This window comes from Schistocerca gregaria, chromosome 5 (genome assembly GCF_023897955.1).
Source record: "Schistocerca gregaria isolate iqSchGreg1 chromosome 5, iqSchGreg1.2, whole genome shotgun sequence".
In the NCBI taxonomy this organism is placed as follows: Eukaryota; Metazoa; Arthropoda; class Insecta; order Orthoptera; family Acrididae; genus Schistocerca; species Schistocerca gregaria.
Genome location: NC_064924.1, coordinates 52,762,199 through 52,781,321, shown reverse-complemented (window position 1 = coordinate 52,781,321; position 19,123 = coordinate 52,762,199). Strand labels below are relative to the sequence as shown.

Here is a 19,123-nt window from a genome sequence, read left to right as displayed (position 1 = left end):
AAGGCTGCTGAAGACTGGGAGGACTATGAGAAGCGTCTGCGGCAACACTTCTTGGCTTTCAGTGTTGTTGATGCTCATATGTGTAAGTTGTTATTTCTATCTTGGATTTCCCCATGGATCTATCAGCTGCTATATCAGTTAGCTCCTGTGCGGGAACCTGCCTCTCTGTCCTTCCAAGAAATGTGTGACTTATTGTCTAACTTTTACCAATAAAAAACCCATGTTGTTGCCACCCACATGGCATTCTACCGGTGTTGTAAACAGCCCCATCAATCTTACCGGGCTTGGGTGGCGGAACTACATGGTCTGAGTAGAAAATGTCAGTTTGTCACGGACACTTATCATGAGTCTTAAGCTGATTCAATGGTTAGGGATGCTATTCTACGGCTTGCTCCTGATAAAGAAGTTCAGCAACGTGCCCTACAACTGCCAAACCCATCGTTGTCGGAAGTTCTAAAATCGCTCAATCCTTTGAAGTGTCTCACACTGCTGGCACACAAATAGACGCGTGGTGTGATGTAGGCACTGTACAGTCAACTCTCGACACGGACAATTTGCCTGTTTCACAGGAGACCAAAGATGTAAACGACGTCGCATTGGGCCACAACACTCGCAGCGAAACCAGCAACCACAAAAGCTGGTTCGTTCCGCACTTCCTTCTTGCCCCCGTTGTTTCGTACAGCATGACAGAGCCGCATATCCAAAACATTGGGCCACGTGTAATTCATGTAGGAAAAAAGGCCACATTGCTTCCAGGTGTCAGTCCCCTAAAGTTCCTGTCGACGATGACGAGGCATCATACGTGGATGTTCACTGTGTGCTTTCTCCAACAAATAAGTTGTTTGTTACTGTTCGTGTTCTGGATAAAGGCATCCGCATGCAAGTGGACACTGGCTCTGCAGTAACTCTCATTAATTCTTGCACGTATTTGGAGTTGGGCTCTCCTCCTTTGTCTCCAGTTACGCGATATCTGAGGACTTAAACAAACAGAAAATTTCTATCATGGGCCAGTTTGATGCTTCCACTGCCTGTTGTTCGGCCCCTCACGTTTTATGTGGTGGATCATGCGGGCACTGAAAACCTGTTCGGTTATAATGCTTTCCAGTTGTTCGGGTTCTCCATTGATGATGATGTGCATCTCACATCTGAGGATATTCTGTATCAATGGCTCTATGGATTGTTTTCTGAATTTTCGTCGTGTTCTCTGCTGGTCTGGGTTGTGCCAAGGATTTTGAAGCCCACATTACTCTTAAACCTACGGCTATCCCAAAGTTTTTCCGGGCACGCCCTATTCCGGTGGCGTTGCGTGCATCTGTCAAGGCTGAGATAGACAGGCTAACAGCTTCAGGGATTCTCCTTCCTGTTTCCTCCAGCGAATGGGCATCGCCGATCCTGGTGGTTTCTAAACCAAATGGGAGTCTGCAATTGTGTGGTGATTTTAAAGCCTCTGTCAACGCTCAGAGCCTCATTGACACTTATCCTCTTCCCCGTCCTGAGGAGTTGTTTACCAAGCTCGCTGGGAGCCAGTTCATTTCCAAACTTGACTTATCGGAGGCGTACCATCAGTTGCCGTTGGATGCTACTTCCAAGGAATTTCTCGTTATCAACACTCTTTGTGGCTTGTATCAGTACCAGCGGTTACCATTTGGCGTTGCTAGCACACCGGCCATTTTTCAGCGGTTTTTGGAACAGCTCACGGTTTCCGTTCCCGGCTGCATAAACTATCTGGATGACATTGTTGTCACGGGGGCCTCAACTGAGGAGCACCTTCGTAATTTGCATTCACTGTTTCGGGTTTTGCATTCGCCTGGATTGAGGTGCAATCTGGACAAGTCACAGTTCTTCCAACCCTCCATTGTGTACCTTCGTTTCCACTTGTCCTGTGAGGGTATACGTCCTCTACGTCAGCCTGTTGCGGCCATTAATGCTCTACCCTGGCCGTCTACGGTCAAAGAACTTCAGGCGTTTCTAGGCAAGATTGCTTATTATCACAAATTCATTCCATCTGCAGCAGCAGTAGCTTATACTCTGCATCAGCTGTTACGCAAAAACGTCCCTTTCTGTTGATCCGATGAGTGTGAGCAGGCTTTTGTCCACCTGAAGGCTCATTTGCAGTCGGCGCCTTGTCTTGCCACATTCCGTCCGGGTCAGCACTTGGTTCTGGCGACTGACGCGTCACAGTATGGCCTAGGGGCTGTTCTCACCCATCGGTATGAGGATGGGTCAGAACAACCCATCGCCTATGCTTCCAAAGACCCTCAACGAGGTGCAACGGCGTTACTCTCAAATCGAAAAGGAGGCGCTCGCTATCATTAATGCTCTAAAAAAGTTCAGTGTTTTTTGTATGGTTCTAAGTTTTACCTCATCACCAATCACAAACCACAGGTCTCTCTGTTCAGCCCATCGGCGTCCCTTCCGGATAAGGCAGCTCACCGCCTGCAACATTGGGCCTTATACTTGTCTTGTTTTCACTATGAGATTCACTATCACCCCACGGCCCAGCACGCCAACGCTGACACATTGTCGCGATTGCCGATGGGCCTCGACCCGGTTTTCGATCATGATGAACTACCCTGTTTCCACATTGATGAAGAAGACGTCGTGCGGTCGAGGGTTTTCCACTTACAGGTTCGCAGGTCACGTTGGTTACTGCGCAGGACCCGGTCCTGCGTCGGGTGATCAGTTTTGTTCAACGAGGTTGGCCGGACAGGACCAAATGCTGGGCATCAGATCCCTTTCACAACTACCATGCCTTGCGCCTTCGTCTGTCTGTTCATGATGGTGTTGTTCTTCTGGCCACGGATGGCGCATCTCCATGGGTCGTGGTGCTAGCCTCTCTTCGGAAAGATGTTCTCAAACTGTTGCATGAAGGTCATTGGGGTATTTCTCAGACTAAGTCCCTGGCCTGCAGGCATGTTTATTGGCCCGATATTGATTCGGACATCACCCAAATGGTTGCTGCGTGTGGTCAGTGTGCTCAACAACTGGCTGCCCTCTCCATGGCCTGATCCAGCACAGCCATGGGAACAGGTGCACGCTGACTTTGCCGGCCCCTTATTGGCTACTGTTGATTGACACCTTCTTGAGGTTTCCATTTGTTGTTAGATGTCCGTTGCCCACCACTGCGGCGACAACGTTGGCTTTGTCCAAAATCTTTGTGCTAGAAGGTCTTCCATCCATGATCGTCACGGACAATGGCCCTCAGTTCTCTTCGCAGGCCTTTCGTGATTTTTGTACTGGACAAGGGATTCATCATGTTACAGCACCTCCCTTCCATCCGCAATCGAATGGGGAGGTCAAGCGCCTTGTCCGCACTTTCAAATGCCAGATGAAAAAATTCCTTAGTGACTTTTCCACAGATGATGCTCTGCTGCAATTTCTGAGTTCTTATCGCTTCACGCCTCTGGGTGATAACAGCCCTGCTGAACTCTTGCATGGCCGCCAACCGTGCACTCTATTGCACCTGCTTCACCCTGTCAGGCCTTGTGCTGTGTCCCCTAGTGCTTGAAAATACTTAGTGGGCGCCGACGTGTGGGCACGAGGGTATGGATCTCGCCCTAAATGGATTCCAGGGGTGGTCAAGGCTCTTCGTGGCCACCGGCTTTGTGAAATACGTACGGACGACGGCATGGTTGTTCGCCATTATGACCAGATGTGCCCACAAGTGGTGGCCATGCTGGTGCCACCGCCCCTTCCTTCGCCTCCACCAGCCCGAGAAGCCAGTCCTGTCACTGCTGCCGATCTACTGTACGTGTTGATGCAGTCGACATCTCTACCGCTTCCGAGTATACCGGAACCGGCCCCAGTCGCGATGCCACCTTCTCCGGGACCCATCTCCCTGGAGCACACTCCCAGGTCCATGACACCTATGGATGCTGCTCCAGAGTTTTCACCCATCATCTCATCCAGGAGGCACGTTCCATGCACGAGCTTCCGACCTGGACATTTTCGACCATACTCTCGTGTCTCTCCGCGGGATCTTCTCGGGGCCTCTCAAGAGGCCATGGATTTCTCCACACTGTCCATGTCTCCAAGGAAGTGATTTTTTTTTTTTTTTCTCGAGAGGGGAAAAGTGTTGTGACAGTGCCATGATATTTAACAGTGCCGTCACGACAGTATGTGTCAACAGCGATAGAGGAGCTCTGCAACTCAGCTTAGTAAGGGAGTGCTACCTAGCTACGAATGGCGCCAGCCGCATATCTCGGCACGGCAGTCGAATACGAGATACTGAGTTGTTATCATGTAATCAGCTATTGTTTCTAAGAGAGAGTGTTGAATATCCATGCAATTATTGGTGATTAAAGGTTATAACACATAATATTATTGTTATTTCATACAGGACTTGCCATTCTTCTATTCTGAAGTCAGGTTTTTCTTGGGATTTCATCAGTTGTATGACCTTCTGGCATTCATGGTATATGCAAGACTACATCTGTGCAAGGGGTTACAATAATATTTTATTTTCTGAAATTAAGTTGTGTGATTCATGTTATTAAAGCGTTTGGAAACAGAAAATGCCAACAGGATAATATTTCCTGATTGGCTCTGACAAGACTTCATATGAGGAGATACACACCTTTCTTGGCAGAGAGTTACTTACAGAAGCCAGTCCAAGAGACAAGCAATCTCAGAAAACTGAGAAATTGTTCCAACTCTGGCTAACTTCTTGACATTTTTTTCTAAAAGAATGGCATGTGTATTTGTTGAGAAATTACTTGTTTATCTCAACATGTAAATCATATACTATTTACAAACATTGGGTTCTTATGAAATCAGCACTCTCTATCTCTGTTAGTAATTTTTATTAGCATTCAAAGCAATGCATAACTCCACCTATTTTATACATTTCCTATCACAAATGTACTACAGCCTGAAGAAGACACAAACAGTCTCTTTGAAAATGATGGCTCTATTAAAACTTTAACTCATATGCTGAGCTTTGTCTGCACATTCTGTGTGATGTTGACTAGTGGAAGGAGCAATTTTATGTCACATAGTTTTTATTTTAAAGATTAAATGTGATATAAAGTATATAAAAACATACCATACCTTTGTCTGAAATTGTTTCCTTTGAGTAAAACGCTCCTTTTAGATTTTTCACCGGTACTGGGCACACAAAGCCTTGTTCTTCTGTGTGGAATAAGATAATCCCAGAGTAGTCATTTTTATATACATATGCATCAGCAACACTGAATTTCTTACAAGTGTTTGAATAGTCTCACGTTTTGTAAAATATAGAACAATGTAAAAGAAGCACTGACACATTGCAAGTATTGATTCAGTATAGCAATTACTTTTATTGCTTTGAATAACACTACGTTACAGATCATAGATAAGCAGTCAGTGAATGCTAAGCATTTTGGAATGGGAGATATGACATTCTAAAATATGTTCTACTCACTAAACAAGCAAAAGATGGAAGTGTATAAGTTACTGAAAGATTGCCTGACATGATGCAGATTAGCAATAAAGTAATGGACTGTAATGTTGGACTCTACTCAACACTATTAATGTGACAAAAGTAATCTCTTAATTTAATTGTTGTGCATATATTATCTGTGTTAGTACAGTTGTATAATGTACACAAACAGTGACTAAAATTCAGTTAGACCTGGAATAACCAACAGTAGTGACTGGAACCTAAAAGTAAGTGGCAAGATATGGAAGTTCAAAAACCAATGTTTTTCCTTTGAGACAAAAGAAGAAGAAAAAGCAAGTGAGTGAAATATTAGAACAATTAGAAATATGATGATAAGAAAGCCAAAGATGGCCAAGGAAGCTACAGCAAACACATGACAGTGCAGAACCAAGAAATTCATAAAAATCTGTGAAATAGTTGCTTGAATCATGAGAACTTTCCAGGGGGATAATTTATACATAATATCAGCATGTCTGTATACATTCCAGATGCTATTGAGGAAAACAGTCATTTTCAAAATGTTGATTGGACTCAGGTTTGCATTTTAGAAACAGTGAAGGTCAATAAAATAAACTTTAGACCCGTGCAAGTATTAGAGCCCTTAGAGAATTTAAAAATGTCAGTGAAAATAGGAAATATATTAGCAACATTTTTATCAGAAATCAGTGTGAGTAACAGCTGTAAAAACAATAATAATTGTGCAGAGCTGATAAACACTCAAATTATTAAATTTCCTTTGCAAGGAGAAGGAAAATATGGGGAGCAGGAGAAAGAAAGGGGAAGTAGTAAAATGCAAAATTGTCTAGTAGATGTCTTAAGTGGTGGTTAAAAAGCTGGCTCACATACATGAAAAGAAAAAGTGAAACACTGTACTGAGGACTTGGTATTACATTAGGTGTAGAACTCAGTTTCAACAATGAAAACTATGAATCCAATGGCATAATACTGCAGAAAAGTAATAACTCTATGTTTGTAACATTCTACAGAAAGTATAGCATGAAAAATATACATTACCCAAGTACAGAAGAAGTTCAGTCTGTCCATCAATAGCTAATGTGTCAGTAGAGTCCAGTGAATTTATAACTTTCAAGACATATCCATGGCACCAAATGTCTGCTTCTTCATCCACATGTTTCACCTGTATTCAGTCATAGTTAGATGCTTTTTTTTTATAAAATAATGAAATAATATGACAACACGTTAACTGCAAAGAGAAAAATGCAGCAATAATGCTTAATTAAGAGCTTATTTACCCATTTTGTTGAAATATTTTATTTATATGTTGCTATGAAATTACCTTCAGGATTTGAAGTGTATAGTACTGTCAATAGACTCATATAAAAGTGCTGTGACACAACCTAGCATTTAGAACTATTAATTCCTTCATCTAGGAGGGAGAGGTATAGGTTAGGGAAGATTAAAAAGGGAAGACTAGGTTACTCAGAGTTCAAGATGAGAGGGACCCATCTGTAGTGTGGTATTAGGGTAGGTAAAGATGAAGGAGGAGGCGACAGAGAGATATGGTCAGAGATAATACATTTGTAAGCATTGTGCCAAATGAAGCCTAGAGAGAAGTGAAGATGCATTAGAGAGAAGATAGATGAATATTGTTTGGAAAGAAAAGATAGTAAAAAGTTTAAATAATTTACTAGAAAGTATGAAAAATGAGAGGTAATGATATCTTAAGGGAGTTTAAGTCAAGGAGAGTGCAAAGATGTGTTGGAGGGAAAGATCCCATTTCCAGGGGGCTAATATAGGTGAAAGAATCCAGATAGTGTGTAGAGTGTAGCAGTCAGCCAGGCTGTAGAATACATTCAGAAACTCGGTACTGGTTGCCCTCCAGGTGGATAGCTCTTAAGTGTCATTTCACACACTTAGACAATTTAGTAGTGGTTATACCTATATAAAATACTGTACAGTGAACACACATTGGTTGATGAGCAACATGCATTGTTTTCCAAGTGGCTGTGCCTTTGATCTTGTAGTGAAAAAATGGCATAGTGTGCTGCCATCGTGGTTCCCATAACACTGACCATGTTTTGTTTGTAGGTGTGGCTGTCAAAAGTAAAGCAGTTATGGGCAATGATGAAGTTGGGTAGAGCGACAAATAACAATGTTTTAGGCCTCAGCTGGCAGTTGGAAGAGGTAGTGTTTAAAGGCTGAGAGGCTGTGTATATGTGGGATGTTTGAGTAAACTGAGGAAGCGTTGATGGATTATGGGGAGGGTTCCAGATGGAAGAGAGGTGATCCAGGAAGTAACTGGTGTCTGTAGTGTGGGACAGTGGGCTTTATGTGATGGGTTGGAGGTGCTGGTCAACAAGGGCTGAGATGCCGTTGGACAGGGATTTAAAGCTAGGTATTATGGTATGAGCAAGTGGTTCTATTTGTGTATTTTGGGTAGTCAGTAGAACCACTGATCTTCTCAACATGTACATCAACAACTTCTCCATGATGTAGTCTCCAGCAGCAACCCAAAATATCTTATTCACAAACAAATCTCTCAGTCAGAATCCTCTGTTCATTCTCTGACTAATACAATCCTCATTTCCAGAAACACTCTGCTTATCATCCAGTACCATCCAGGTCTTGAATGCCCCAATACTTTACTCTGACAGGGCTATGAGTTTCACAAGTCAAACAATGAAACAAGGTCCTCTCTTTCTGAATCGCCACCAACAACACCAACTGTCACCTTCCATCACCCTCCTCCCCACTCTCTCCAGCCCCCCCCCCCCCCGCCCCTCCTGTACCATCCTAGTTAGTTAAATTTTATGACATTCCCAAACAATTATCAAGTAAAATAAAGGAAGGCAACCACTCAATTATAGCTGAATGATCTGTGGCGCATAGAAAATTGCACTTGAGAATGGTATTTATACTAGTTTTTGGGCTCTCGCTCCTTCTCTAGCAAAAATACATGCATTCAAACACACAAACATCCAAATGCACATGCCTGTGGCTGCCGCAAGACTACCCCCAAGTTTCCCACCTGTGCAATCACTCCACTGCAAAACCTGCCCCGTGCAACCATCACTACCAACTACTCCAGCCCCACCACTGGTTGTTTGCTATACCAAATGTGCTGTTTAGATCCTCCCACACAATGCTAATTTCACTGAATCTGGAAAATGGGAACTTGCCCTCCAACTCATTGCTCAATCCCGGCATTCTGCTGCACTTAATCTCTGTTAACATATTGCCCTCTATGTGTTCACACACAAGAGTATATTTGCTAAGAGTCATCTGGCACCTTTTCCTTGGTGTTTTGGCAGATATTTGCAATGTGTCACGAAGTTAGCACTGGCATATACTGCTCATCACTTCATGCAATACCCAGTGTCGATGGAAAGTATTGCTCTGTTTTCCATTACAAACAAAGTGATTTTTAAAGCAAAATTTTACATTCCTATTTGATAGAGTGGCCACAGATTAGTGTAGTGCAACATTCATTTCATTGATGCATATTAACAGGAATATTGAAAAACAAAGAATAACAAACAGTACTCTTAGTGTGACAGCACCAACGTGGCCCATTAGTTCTCCTGGCATGCTGCAGCACTGCCCATCCACTGCTGAAGTGCTGGTTACTGTTCATGTTTTAATTTTCCTGCTAATACATATTGATAGAAAGAATATTGCACTACACTAATTTGGAACCACTCTATAGAATGGAGATGTAAAATTCCACTTTAAAAATTATTTTGTGTGTAATGGGAAACAGATCAGTGCTTTCCATTGATGCTGGGCATTACATGAAAGACATGATGTGTTTGGGCTGACTCCAGCTGCACATTGTAAAAACAAAATTGAAAATATCTACCAAAACACCAGATAAAATGCACCCCCCCCCCCCCCCCCCCCCACACACACACACACACTAACAAGCCCAAACCCAGCAATGCTTCACAATTGCTAAATACTTATGGGAATTGGATGTATGTCCTGACCTCCCTATGCTCTTTGTCCATCGTCCTGTCCTCCTATATCTCTCCACTTCCTCCTCCCTCCTCTCTCTGTCTGTCTCTTCCTTCCCCCTCTCTTGTCCATTCCTCCCTACCCCATATATGCCTGCTTCATCTTCCACCTCTCGCTGACCTTCTTATAGTCAATGAAACATTGATTCAGAATTTTGCTAACAGTGTTTCTTCTTTATGTGTTATTGTATATACTGTATATATTTATATACTACATGTACTAAAATATGTAACTATTTTTCAAAATTTTAAGTAAATTGGTCAAGAACTTCTTGAGGTATTTGTTTACAACTTTTCCCCATTGCATAGCATATATGCTTTTATATATAGCCTGTGCTTGTCCATACCTATGTTTGTCCATACATTAGAGTATTGTCAAGAAATCAGGAGTAAATTCATCAAGAACTTTTCCAGGTTTTTGTTAATAATGTGACCCCATTATACAGTCTATGTATACTTATATACCATACATATTTAAAAATATTTAGCATATGCTCATCAGAAAATTTATTAGAGTATTGTGTAAAAATTTGAAGTAAATCAATCGAGAACATTTCAAGGTTTTTGGTAATATTAAACAACAACTTGTATTTCTATAATAGTATACATAGTGGCTCATTTTTTTCTGTCCTAATTCTTAATTGCACTGTTAATTTCTTTCCCATTAAATACACTGACTGACAAAAATAGTGAAGGACCTAGGGAACATGGTTCAATGCCAGTGTTACTGCATACACATACACACCATCAAAAGGGTATGTAAATAACACTCACAATACTCCGTGACAGGTGGAACAGCAGCCAAAGTGCATTAGTGCTGTTTGTGTTTAGCATTGTTTCCAAGCATGAACAGCTTTATGTGTTGAGTGATCACTGTTAAGGACATGGAGATGCAGCATGCTTATGTGAGACAGTGTTATCAGCACCTGATAGAGTTTGAAAGGGACTCATTGTGGGTCTCCATTTGGTTGGATTGTTGATGTGCAATATCAAGATTTGTGATGCATTCAGATGTGACAGTGGCCTGATGCTGGACTGTTTGGGAATGTCAGGACAGGCATACTCATCACCAAGGTTACATTTGATCACATCTTACCACCGTAAGGGAGGATCACCATATTGTGTATCAAGCACATCGTAACACATTCACATCTATGGCTTCATGCAACATTCTGTGTCATCCTGCTCTATTGATTAAAGGCTAGCACCAGTTGAAATTGGGAACTTCTGTTCCAAGCATAGGCTGCTATTAACACCATACATAAAAGAGTTGTGTCTGGAGTAGTGCCATGAGCAGGCAGCATGGACAGCTGATGAATGGTGCTGCACCACGTTCAGCAATAAAACACAGTTCTGCTCTAACGTAGATGACCATCTATGGTGGATATGATGGTGTCCTGCACAGAGCTTCTATTCTTATAATGTTTTGTACAGGCACACTAGTGTTACTCCAGGTGTCTTGGTGTGGACAGCCATTAGGTGTGACTTCAGGCCGTGGAACTCTGATGGCAGATGTCCTGCGTCCTCATGTGTTATCTCTCATGCGACAGTTTGGTGCCATTTTTCAGCAGGACAATGCTTTTCCATATATAGCACAGGTCTCTATGAATTGCCTGTATGATCTTGAGCTACTCCTGTGGCCATCAATATCCATAGATCCAGTGAGTCCAGTTTGGACATCATCTCCGTCCCAATGCAACAGTTGTGGACTGTTGTACCTCAAGAGAAGACACAACAACTTTATGACACCCTTTCCAACTGAATAAGTGCATGCTTCCATGCCAGAGAGGGTGCAACACCATCCTGATATGTGAGCTCATACTGGTAAGTTCTTTGTAAATTTGGTTCAATTTTGTAATCACTGAAATGATATCACATACCCTCTCAGGCTGTGACATTTCATTTCGTTTCCTCCTCCCTTTCTGGCCCCTACACTATTTTTGTCAGGTAGTGTGCATGTATATAATGGCTCATTTTCCTGTCCTAACTGTCATTTGCATTGGTTATCTCTTTTAGCCAAAATATATTTTTACTTCTCACTTTGTCCTTATCACCTCTGGACTTAAGATGGTAAAGTGCTTATTGTCTTGGGGTCTGGGTAACTTTCCCTTCCTTCTCAGTCTAACCTTCTCTCTTCCTTGATGATGGGCTCTTCAGGTATCTACACCTCCATATGGAATTCATAGTTAAGTGCCTGGCAGAGGGTTCTTTGAACCACCTTCAAAATATTTCTCCACTGTTCCACTCTCTAAAGTGCATGGTAGAAATGAACACAAATTTTTTTGTACAAGTTCTGATTTCTCTTATTTTATTGGTTGGCTGATTTGGGGTAGAGACCAAACAGTGAGGTCATCAGTCCGATTGGATTAGGCAAGGAAGTTGGCTGTGCCATTTCAGAGGAAACATCCCAGCATTTGCCTCAGGCAATTTAGGGAAATCACAGAAAACCTAAATTAGGATGGCCAGACATGGATTTGAACCATTGTCCTCCTGAATGCAAGTCCAGTGTGCTAACCACTAGTGTGCTAACCACTGTGCCACCTTGTTTGGTCCTATTTTATTATGATGATCATTTCACCCTATGTAGATTGGTGACAGTAAAACATTTTCACATTCAGGGGAGAAAGTTGATGACTGAAATTTGGTGAAAAGATCTCACCACAATAAAAAACACCTTTCTTTTATTGATTGACATCCCAACTTGCTTATCACCTGTGACACTCTCTGTGCCCAACATCAACTCTATCTGGTAAGAATCCCATACAGCACAGCAATACTCTAGCAGTGGATGCAATCTCTTTAGTAGGCCTGTTGCATCTTCTTAATGTTCTGCCAATAAAATGAAGTCTTTGGTTTGCCTTCCCCACAACATTATCTATGTGCTCATCACAACTTCAGTTGCTCATAATTGTAATTTATAGGTCTTTAGTTGAATTGATGACCTTTAAATTTGCAATGTTTTTTGTGTAATGAAAATTTAATGGATTTTTTTTGAACTCATGTAAATGGCCTCATATTTTTCCTTATTGAGAGACAACTGCTACTTTTTGCACTATCCTGATGCCAAGTCTAAGTCATTTTGCAATTGGTTTTGATGTTCTGGTGACTTTATTAGACAGCAAATAACAGCATCAGCTGCAAAAAACCTAAGAGGGCTGCTCAGGTTATCTACTAAATCATCTTTGTTAGTTCCAAAAGCTACATAGTTTGACATGTTCCCTTTTATTTATGTTTATCAGCAGAACAATACATTTCACCCTCTGAAGTTAAGTACTGGCCAGCAAATCTGTCTCATAATATTTTTCCTATTTTTCCAGATTGAATTTTACTTTGATGCGTATAGCTATATTGAATTAGCTAAAGGTATGGCATTGCTTTTTGGTATTAAAGCTCAGGTAACAGTGCACTATCCAAAAAATGCAAATATCCATACTCAAAATCATTCCAGCAGCCATCTTTGTCACAAATGATCAATATAGCACATACTTTGTTTAGGTTTTATGTCCATTGGGAACGTGGATGTTAGCAACAGTAGAAGCTCAGGTAGGGTAAAGATAAGAAGAAAATTGCTGTATCCTTTTTCAAAGATACCTTATTGACAATCATAGCTACATATGGATTTGAATCTTGTTTCTCTCAGATGGGAGCCCAGTATTTTTACCACTTCTTCAATCTTCACCTCTTATTTTGGTGTCAGAACCATACTTATCCTACTTATATGCCGCCATTTGTGACTAAGTAATACATTTTTATGAATTGGAGACAGTCATTGTTGTGAGTCTAGTGTTGGTATTCCACAATTTCAGTCTTTATCTCTTTTAACTTGTCTCATCTTCTCCCTCTTGATACAGTACAACTTGTGACATACCTTCCTACATCATGAGATGTATGGAATTACCAAAAGCAATCTGTTAGTTTCATTGCATCATTTCTCATTGGCCCAGAAAGTCTTAAATGTGTAGTAAAACTACAGCCTTTTGTAAGTGTATGCCATCTGAGCATGTCTCATGAATTTATCCAAAGCAGGAATGTGGACTGAAATTCTGATCTGGTACTCAATTTTTTGCGTATTATCAGTGCTGAACATACTTTTAATAGAGTAAAAATTCATTCTCAGCTACAATCATGAGGCTACAGATAAGTCGACCCCCCCCCCCCTCCCCCACCCACTATATCCTTTCACTGAGCTGCTAGTCTCACAGCACAATGAGACAGTCTCTCCTGAGCTCACAAGGAAAGATAATGAGTTGAATTTTTGACTCATCTTGAGAGCTGTGCTCATATGGCATAAATGATAGTACACTGTCTATGAATGGCATGGATTCAGGACTGGACTGATAATTGGCACTCAGTCCTAACTTGTCATTGCGAATATTATGCCAACCATTCTGATGGCTGTTATGGTGGTAGTGTAACTGTGTAACTACTGGTAGGGTCAGCCATACCAAATGGGCCTCAGTGCAGAACTCAATAAAATAAAGGAGAAGGATTTCTTCAGCCTTTTGTGGGCATATGCCATCTGAGCATGCCTCATGAATGTATCCAAAGCAGGAATCTGGATTAAAACTAATCTGGTACTTAATTTTTTGCATATTATCAGTGCTAACATACTTTGAAAAGAGTAAAAATTCATTCTCAGCTACAGTCATGACTCTGTGTATAAGCTGGCTTCCCCATTATATCTTTTCATTGAACTGCTAGTCTCACAGCACAATGAGACAGCCTTTCCTGAGTTTACAAGGAAAGATGACAAGCTGAAGATTTTACTCATCTTGAGAGCTGTGCTCATGTGGCACAAATGATAGTACACTGTCTATGAGTGGCAGGGATTCAGGACTAGATTTCTAATTGGCACTTGGTCCTAACTTGTCATTACTAATATTATGCCAACCATTCTTATGGGTATTATGGTGGTAGTGTAATTACTGGTAGGGTCAGCCTTACCAAATAGGCCTCAGTGGAGAAGCCATTTAAATAAAGGAGGAGGATCTCTTCAGGTCAGCTAAACCCCAAGTTCAGATTCTGATCTAACTGGCAACAGGTTGGTTGCTCAATTGACCATCTATCACTGTAAAAATGAAAAATTACAAAATTTTGTTTCGTGTTGGATAAATTAATGGAACAAAACACAGCACAGAAAAAATAACTAGAAAATGAATAAGAGAAAACCAGATACTTATATAGGAATAAGGACAATTTGCTAATTACATAACAGTAGTTTTTCCTTTGTACTTTCATACTTCAAAATTTTCAATTTTCTCCCTGGTGTCTACTAACAACCTGTTGTAGATATCAGCATTAGAATATACAACTCCAGTCTGAACCTAAGTAGAGGTGTGTAATCCATATTATGTTCCAAACAACGTACAACCAATCTAAGATCAGGTATTTGCCATCCATCCTGTTTGTTTATGTCTAAAGACAAGTCCTGTAGGCAGATTCCCTTTTGGTACGGTTTCCTGTGAAAAATCACACATGGGGGCAGCTTCCTTCCATCTGCTAGGCCATCCAGAAATTCTTTTACTTTGCCTTTTATTTGCCAAAGTTTTTTATAGGAACAATTTCAATGGCCTCACATTGAGAGTAACCTTTGATGTTATATCAAAATCAAAATAAATACACATCTACTCAACATTGCACATATAGCAAAGCAGTCATGCTGTTTCCTGCAACTGATCAGTTGGTTTGATATGATTGTAGTTTTTCACTGAACACCATAGGGAGTCATTGAATTAACATTCTTCTGTGTCTGAAATCTAAGCCCCCATCCTTTTCATCATCCTAAGCAAACCAGCCTGTACTTGGATTGTATCCATGCTACACACTGTCGGAAAATTTCTCTTCTAAATTATAGAGTACAGCAATCAATCATCCTTTTTAGATTTTATTATGCAAATCCAGATTTTGGCTAGTAGCTAGCCATTCTCAATGTGCTATTTTTTATTCTCAATGCATGTAAGTCACTGTTGCTCGGGCGTAGTCACAGTGCTTTGACTGAACTGTGACTGTCACTTATATGCTTTAAGAATAGAAAACAGTGCCTTGAGAATTGCTAGCTACTAGCCAAAATCTGGATTTGCATAATAACATCTAAAAAGGACGACTGATTGCTGCACTCTGTAATTTATAACTCACATGCAGTCACTGAGTGCATCCACTTTCCGAATGGAAGGTGACCTGATGAAATTTCTCTTCATCTCTTACATCTTCATTCAGATAATTTCTCAATTAATTGGGAAGCCTTCATTGCATTTCTTTCACATGTACTGAACAAACTGTTCCTTCAGTTTGTTATGCCTTGCCTTTTTCAGTACCAATGGAACTAGCATTGTTTAATTCATTCTTTGTCTGATGCCATCTACAAACATTCATTTCTGTGATATCAAATTTTCTTCCTTTCTGCACAACTGTTCATGGTATCTGTCTCATTAACATCATATTATCTGCATGAACAAATTGTGAACTGCAAAGTCATAGATTCAGATTACTCAGCAGAATTACAACAATGATTCACAGTCACTATCAATCACTACAATTTACCATTCTTACAGCACTGACTAAACAAACTGAATGACAGTAATACAATATCCTTTCAACTCTGTTGTGCTGAGTAACAGAAATGAGACCATTTTGGGATAACAGTGTGATTCACCATTTGTTGCCAACCTTAGAAATCAATAGTGCTTCAGAGCAGTAGCAGCATTAGCTCAGCTGTTGAACCTCGTGTATAATTTGTTGTGCTGCTTTTTGAGTGTTGTGAGCATGTTTTATAGTTTGTATCATTTAGCATTGTATTCTACTGTTGAGCATCTGTCCTTTTGTAAAGTCAGTTTACTTCTGACTACATTTGGGTTCAAGTGAACTGCACTTTAAGTGTGGTAGAAGTTCATAAGTCTGCCTCCATAGAAAAATGGGCAGTGTGTCCAACTGCTATGTGAAGGATGTGGGTTCAGTTCCCAGCATTTCCAGGGATTTTTCCTTGGTGGAAGGACTGGTGTGGGGTGAACGCAGCATTGTGATGCCAATGGAGGAGCTATGTGGGTGAGAAGTAGTGTTTTCAAGGGCTGGGAAACACAACGGCCAGGGGAGTGGTGTGATGTCCCCATGCTCTTCCATACTGTGACTGTACAACACCTTTGGCAGATAATGGCACAGTGGGCAGTCAGTACTGATTGATCCACCAGTGTCAGTACATGGACCTGTAGTGTAGATATTTATAAAAATCAAGTTATATGGGATGTATTCCCATGGTTGGCAACACAACTAAATTTTATACCTGGTTGCTGTTCTCCATCCCACACTCATTCCAGTGCTCATTCAAACTGGTGTCACTCTCATCAAGGTTGGTGCCATTGCTGGGAGGAGAGGATTCTTTGTAAAATTAAGGAGATTAAGGGCTAAGCTATTTGATTTGAATCAGTTGTAAGCCTGTGCCATTATTGTGCTGTCTATATCTGGTGCAGATGTGTCCAGGTCCTTTACCAGCTTACTTGTGTTATCAGTAAACAACATGGTTTTGAAGATTTCTCCAGTATCCTGAGTAAATCATTTATGTAGATCAAGAACAGGAGTGTGCCATGCACCAGACTTTGAGGGACACTATATTTAATGTCTTCCCTTTCTGGGTTCTGTCTTCTTCCTGTGATATCATTTGTTAATTTGTTTCAAAACTGTTAAGATATGATTCCATTCCCATAAGAGGGAGGGCTTATGCCACACCATTATACAGGGTGTTCAAAAAGTCTCTCCACAGTGCCGTATGATTGTTAGCCTTGCATGCCATATGCCGCAGTGAATATGCTGAAATGAAACTCAGTGATATATAAGTTATTAATTAATTGAATATTCATTTTTACTTACAAATTTTCACATTAAATATTGAAAGCACCCCCCCCCCCCCCCCCCAATTGTTGAACACAAAATTCAATTCATCTAATCATGTTTCCAAACACAAGCTGTAACATTTTTTCTGTAATAGAAGCAGTGAAACTTTACAGAAGCTCTCCTGTGAACCTTGCAGAACTAGCACTCCGGAAAGAAAGGATACTGGAGACATGGCTTAGCCACAGCCTGGGGGCTAAGCCATGTCTCCACAGTATCCTTTCTTTCAGGAGTGCTAGTTCTGCAAGGTTTGCAGGAGAGCTTCTGTAAAGTTTGGAAGGTAGGAGACGAGATACTGCCAGAGGTAAAGCTGTGAGCACCGGGCGTGAGTCGTGCTTCGGTAGCTCAGATGGTAGAGCACTTGCCCGCGAAAGGCAAAGGTCCCGAGTTCAAGTCTTGGTTGGGCACACAATTTTAATCTGCCAGGAAGTTTCATATGAGTGCACACTCCGCTGCAGAGTGGAAATCTCATTCTGGGTACTGTCCTGTAAGTTTGTAAATCTGTTACTGAAGTACAGCACTCAAAGAGCTGTTCAGTACAATTGATGCTACTCATTAAGCTCTATAGCAGTGACTTTATTCAATTTATTATTATTATTTTTTTTTGTATGTAGTCACTTCCCCTTTTATTGTGTTAAACCTACAGTAATGTGATAGTAATTTTTATCCATATAGGTGTAACTTCAATTCCTTTGAATCCCAAACGATGTTTTGCCATGCATAGCACATCTATGGGAATACCTTTAGATTTTCAGTTTCCTATAGTAATGTGTGTAGCTCCTCTTTCTCTTTTATTATGTTTATTATGTTTTGATGGAAAAGTTCAAATGTATTGTAATTTTTACTATTTGTAATACCCAAACTGCCATTATGTGTGTCTCCGCTGATTGTTGCAACTGTGTCTATAGCTATTTGGCAATTTTTTCTTTCATAAAAGTTTAATCCAAGACCTGCCTAGTGATAATATTGGGAAACATATAAATGGGACAGCTAGTACTGTGGTTAGACTGGATGCTTCTGAAAATTAGTTGTGGAAGTAACCTCTTTCTAGAAACATCCAGGTATATGCCATGTCAGTGTGATCCAATGAGGGATGACACACAAATTAAATCCATATGTGATCATCCCATTCTGCTGAGTGATCTATGAAGCATGCATTTACATATTCGACAGAATGCTTCATCTAGGGCTTTTCATATAACTGAAAAAATAACACAATCTTCACATTTGTGCCAGAAGCATTCCCAGTAATGTGCCTGAAGTCATTCTCAATTGCATGATTGAGGGTATGGTGCAACCTGATCTTGTTAGCCCTAATAATAGCTACAGGATCTTTCTTGCCAAGATCTTTTCTCAAAGGGTCTAAATTGTAGGTAGCATTGGAATAAATGGAATAGCTGATAAAGTTAAATGAATAGGATTACTCTTATCTGCAAAATTTGAAAATGTGGTCATTTTATCCACATTGCTGACAACTAAAATAGTTCACAAGGGAAAACAGCAACCCCCCCCCCCCCCCCCCCCAGTGGTAATACAGTGACACAGATAGATCACATACTGATAGATTCTAGACACAAATTAGACCTTCTCAGTACAAGAAGCTTTAGTGATCCATTATAATCCAGAATTAGCCATAGTCAGGGCAATGATATTAAATTCATCAAAATAGAACACAGGCATTCTAAGGACAACTGAAATCAAAATCTAGGCATATTAATAAAGGCACTAAAGAGACCTGGCATGCATGGCTTTTTGGTAAAATTTACTACAAGGTGGTTGAAATATACCAGTAATGAGATGGGAATGTCAATATAAGGACAAAATTTATTGACAAGCACAATACTGGAAG

General features: G+C 40.8%; 1 protein-coding gene across 5 annotated transcripts in view; it reads right to left on the bottom strand.

Annotated features, from left to right (window-relative positions):
• LOC126272262 (hydroxylysine kinase) overlaps nucleotides 1–19,123 on the bottom strand; it is a 215,773-nt gene that overhangs the window by 70,474 nt on the left and 126,176 nt on the right. For 4 of the 5 annotated variants that reach the window (XM_049974996.1, XM_049974997.1, XM_049974995.1 and 1 more), the window contains exons 3-4: nucleotides 6,434–6,557; nucleotides 5,050–5,130 (exon numbers count right to left, since the gene is read on the bottom strand). In XM_049974996.1, coding sequence (XP_049830953.1) covers nucleotides 5,050–5,130; nucleotides 6,434–6,557 — 205 coding nt within the window. The remainder of the gene's footprint in view (nucleotides 1–5,049; nucleotides 5,131–6,433; nucleotides 6,558–19,123) is intronic. The other variant, XM_049974994.1, reaches the window with a different exon arrangement.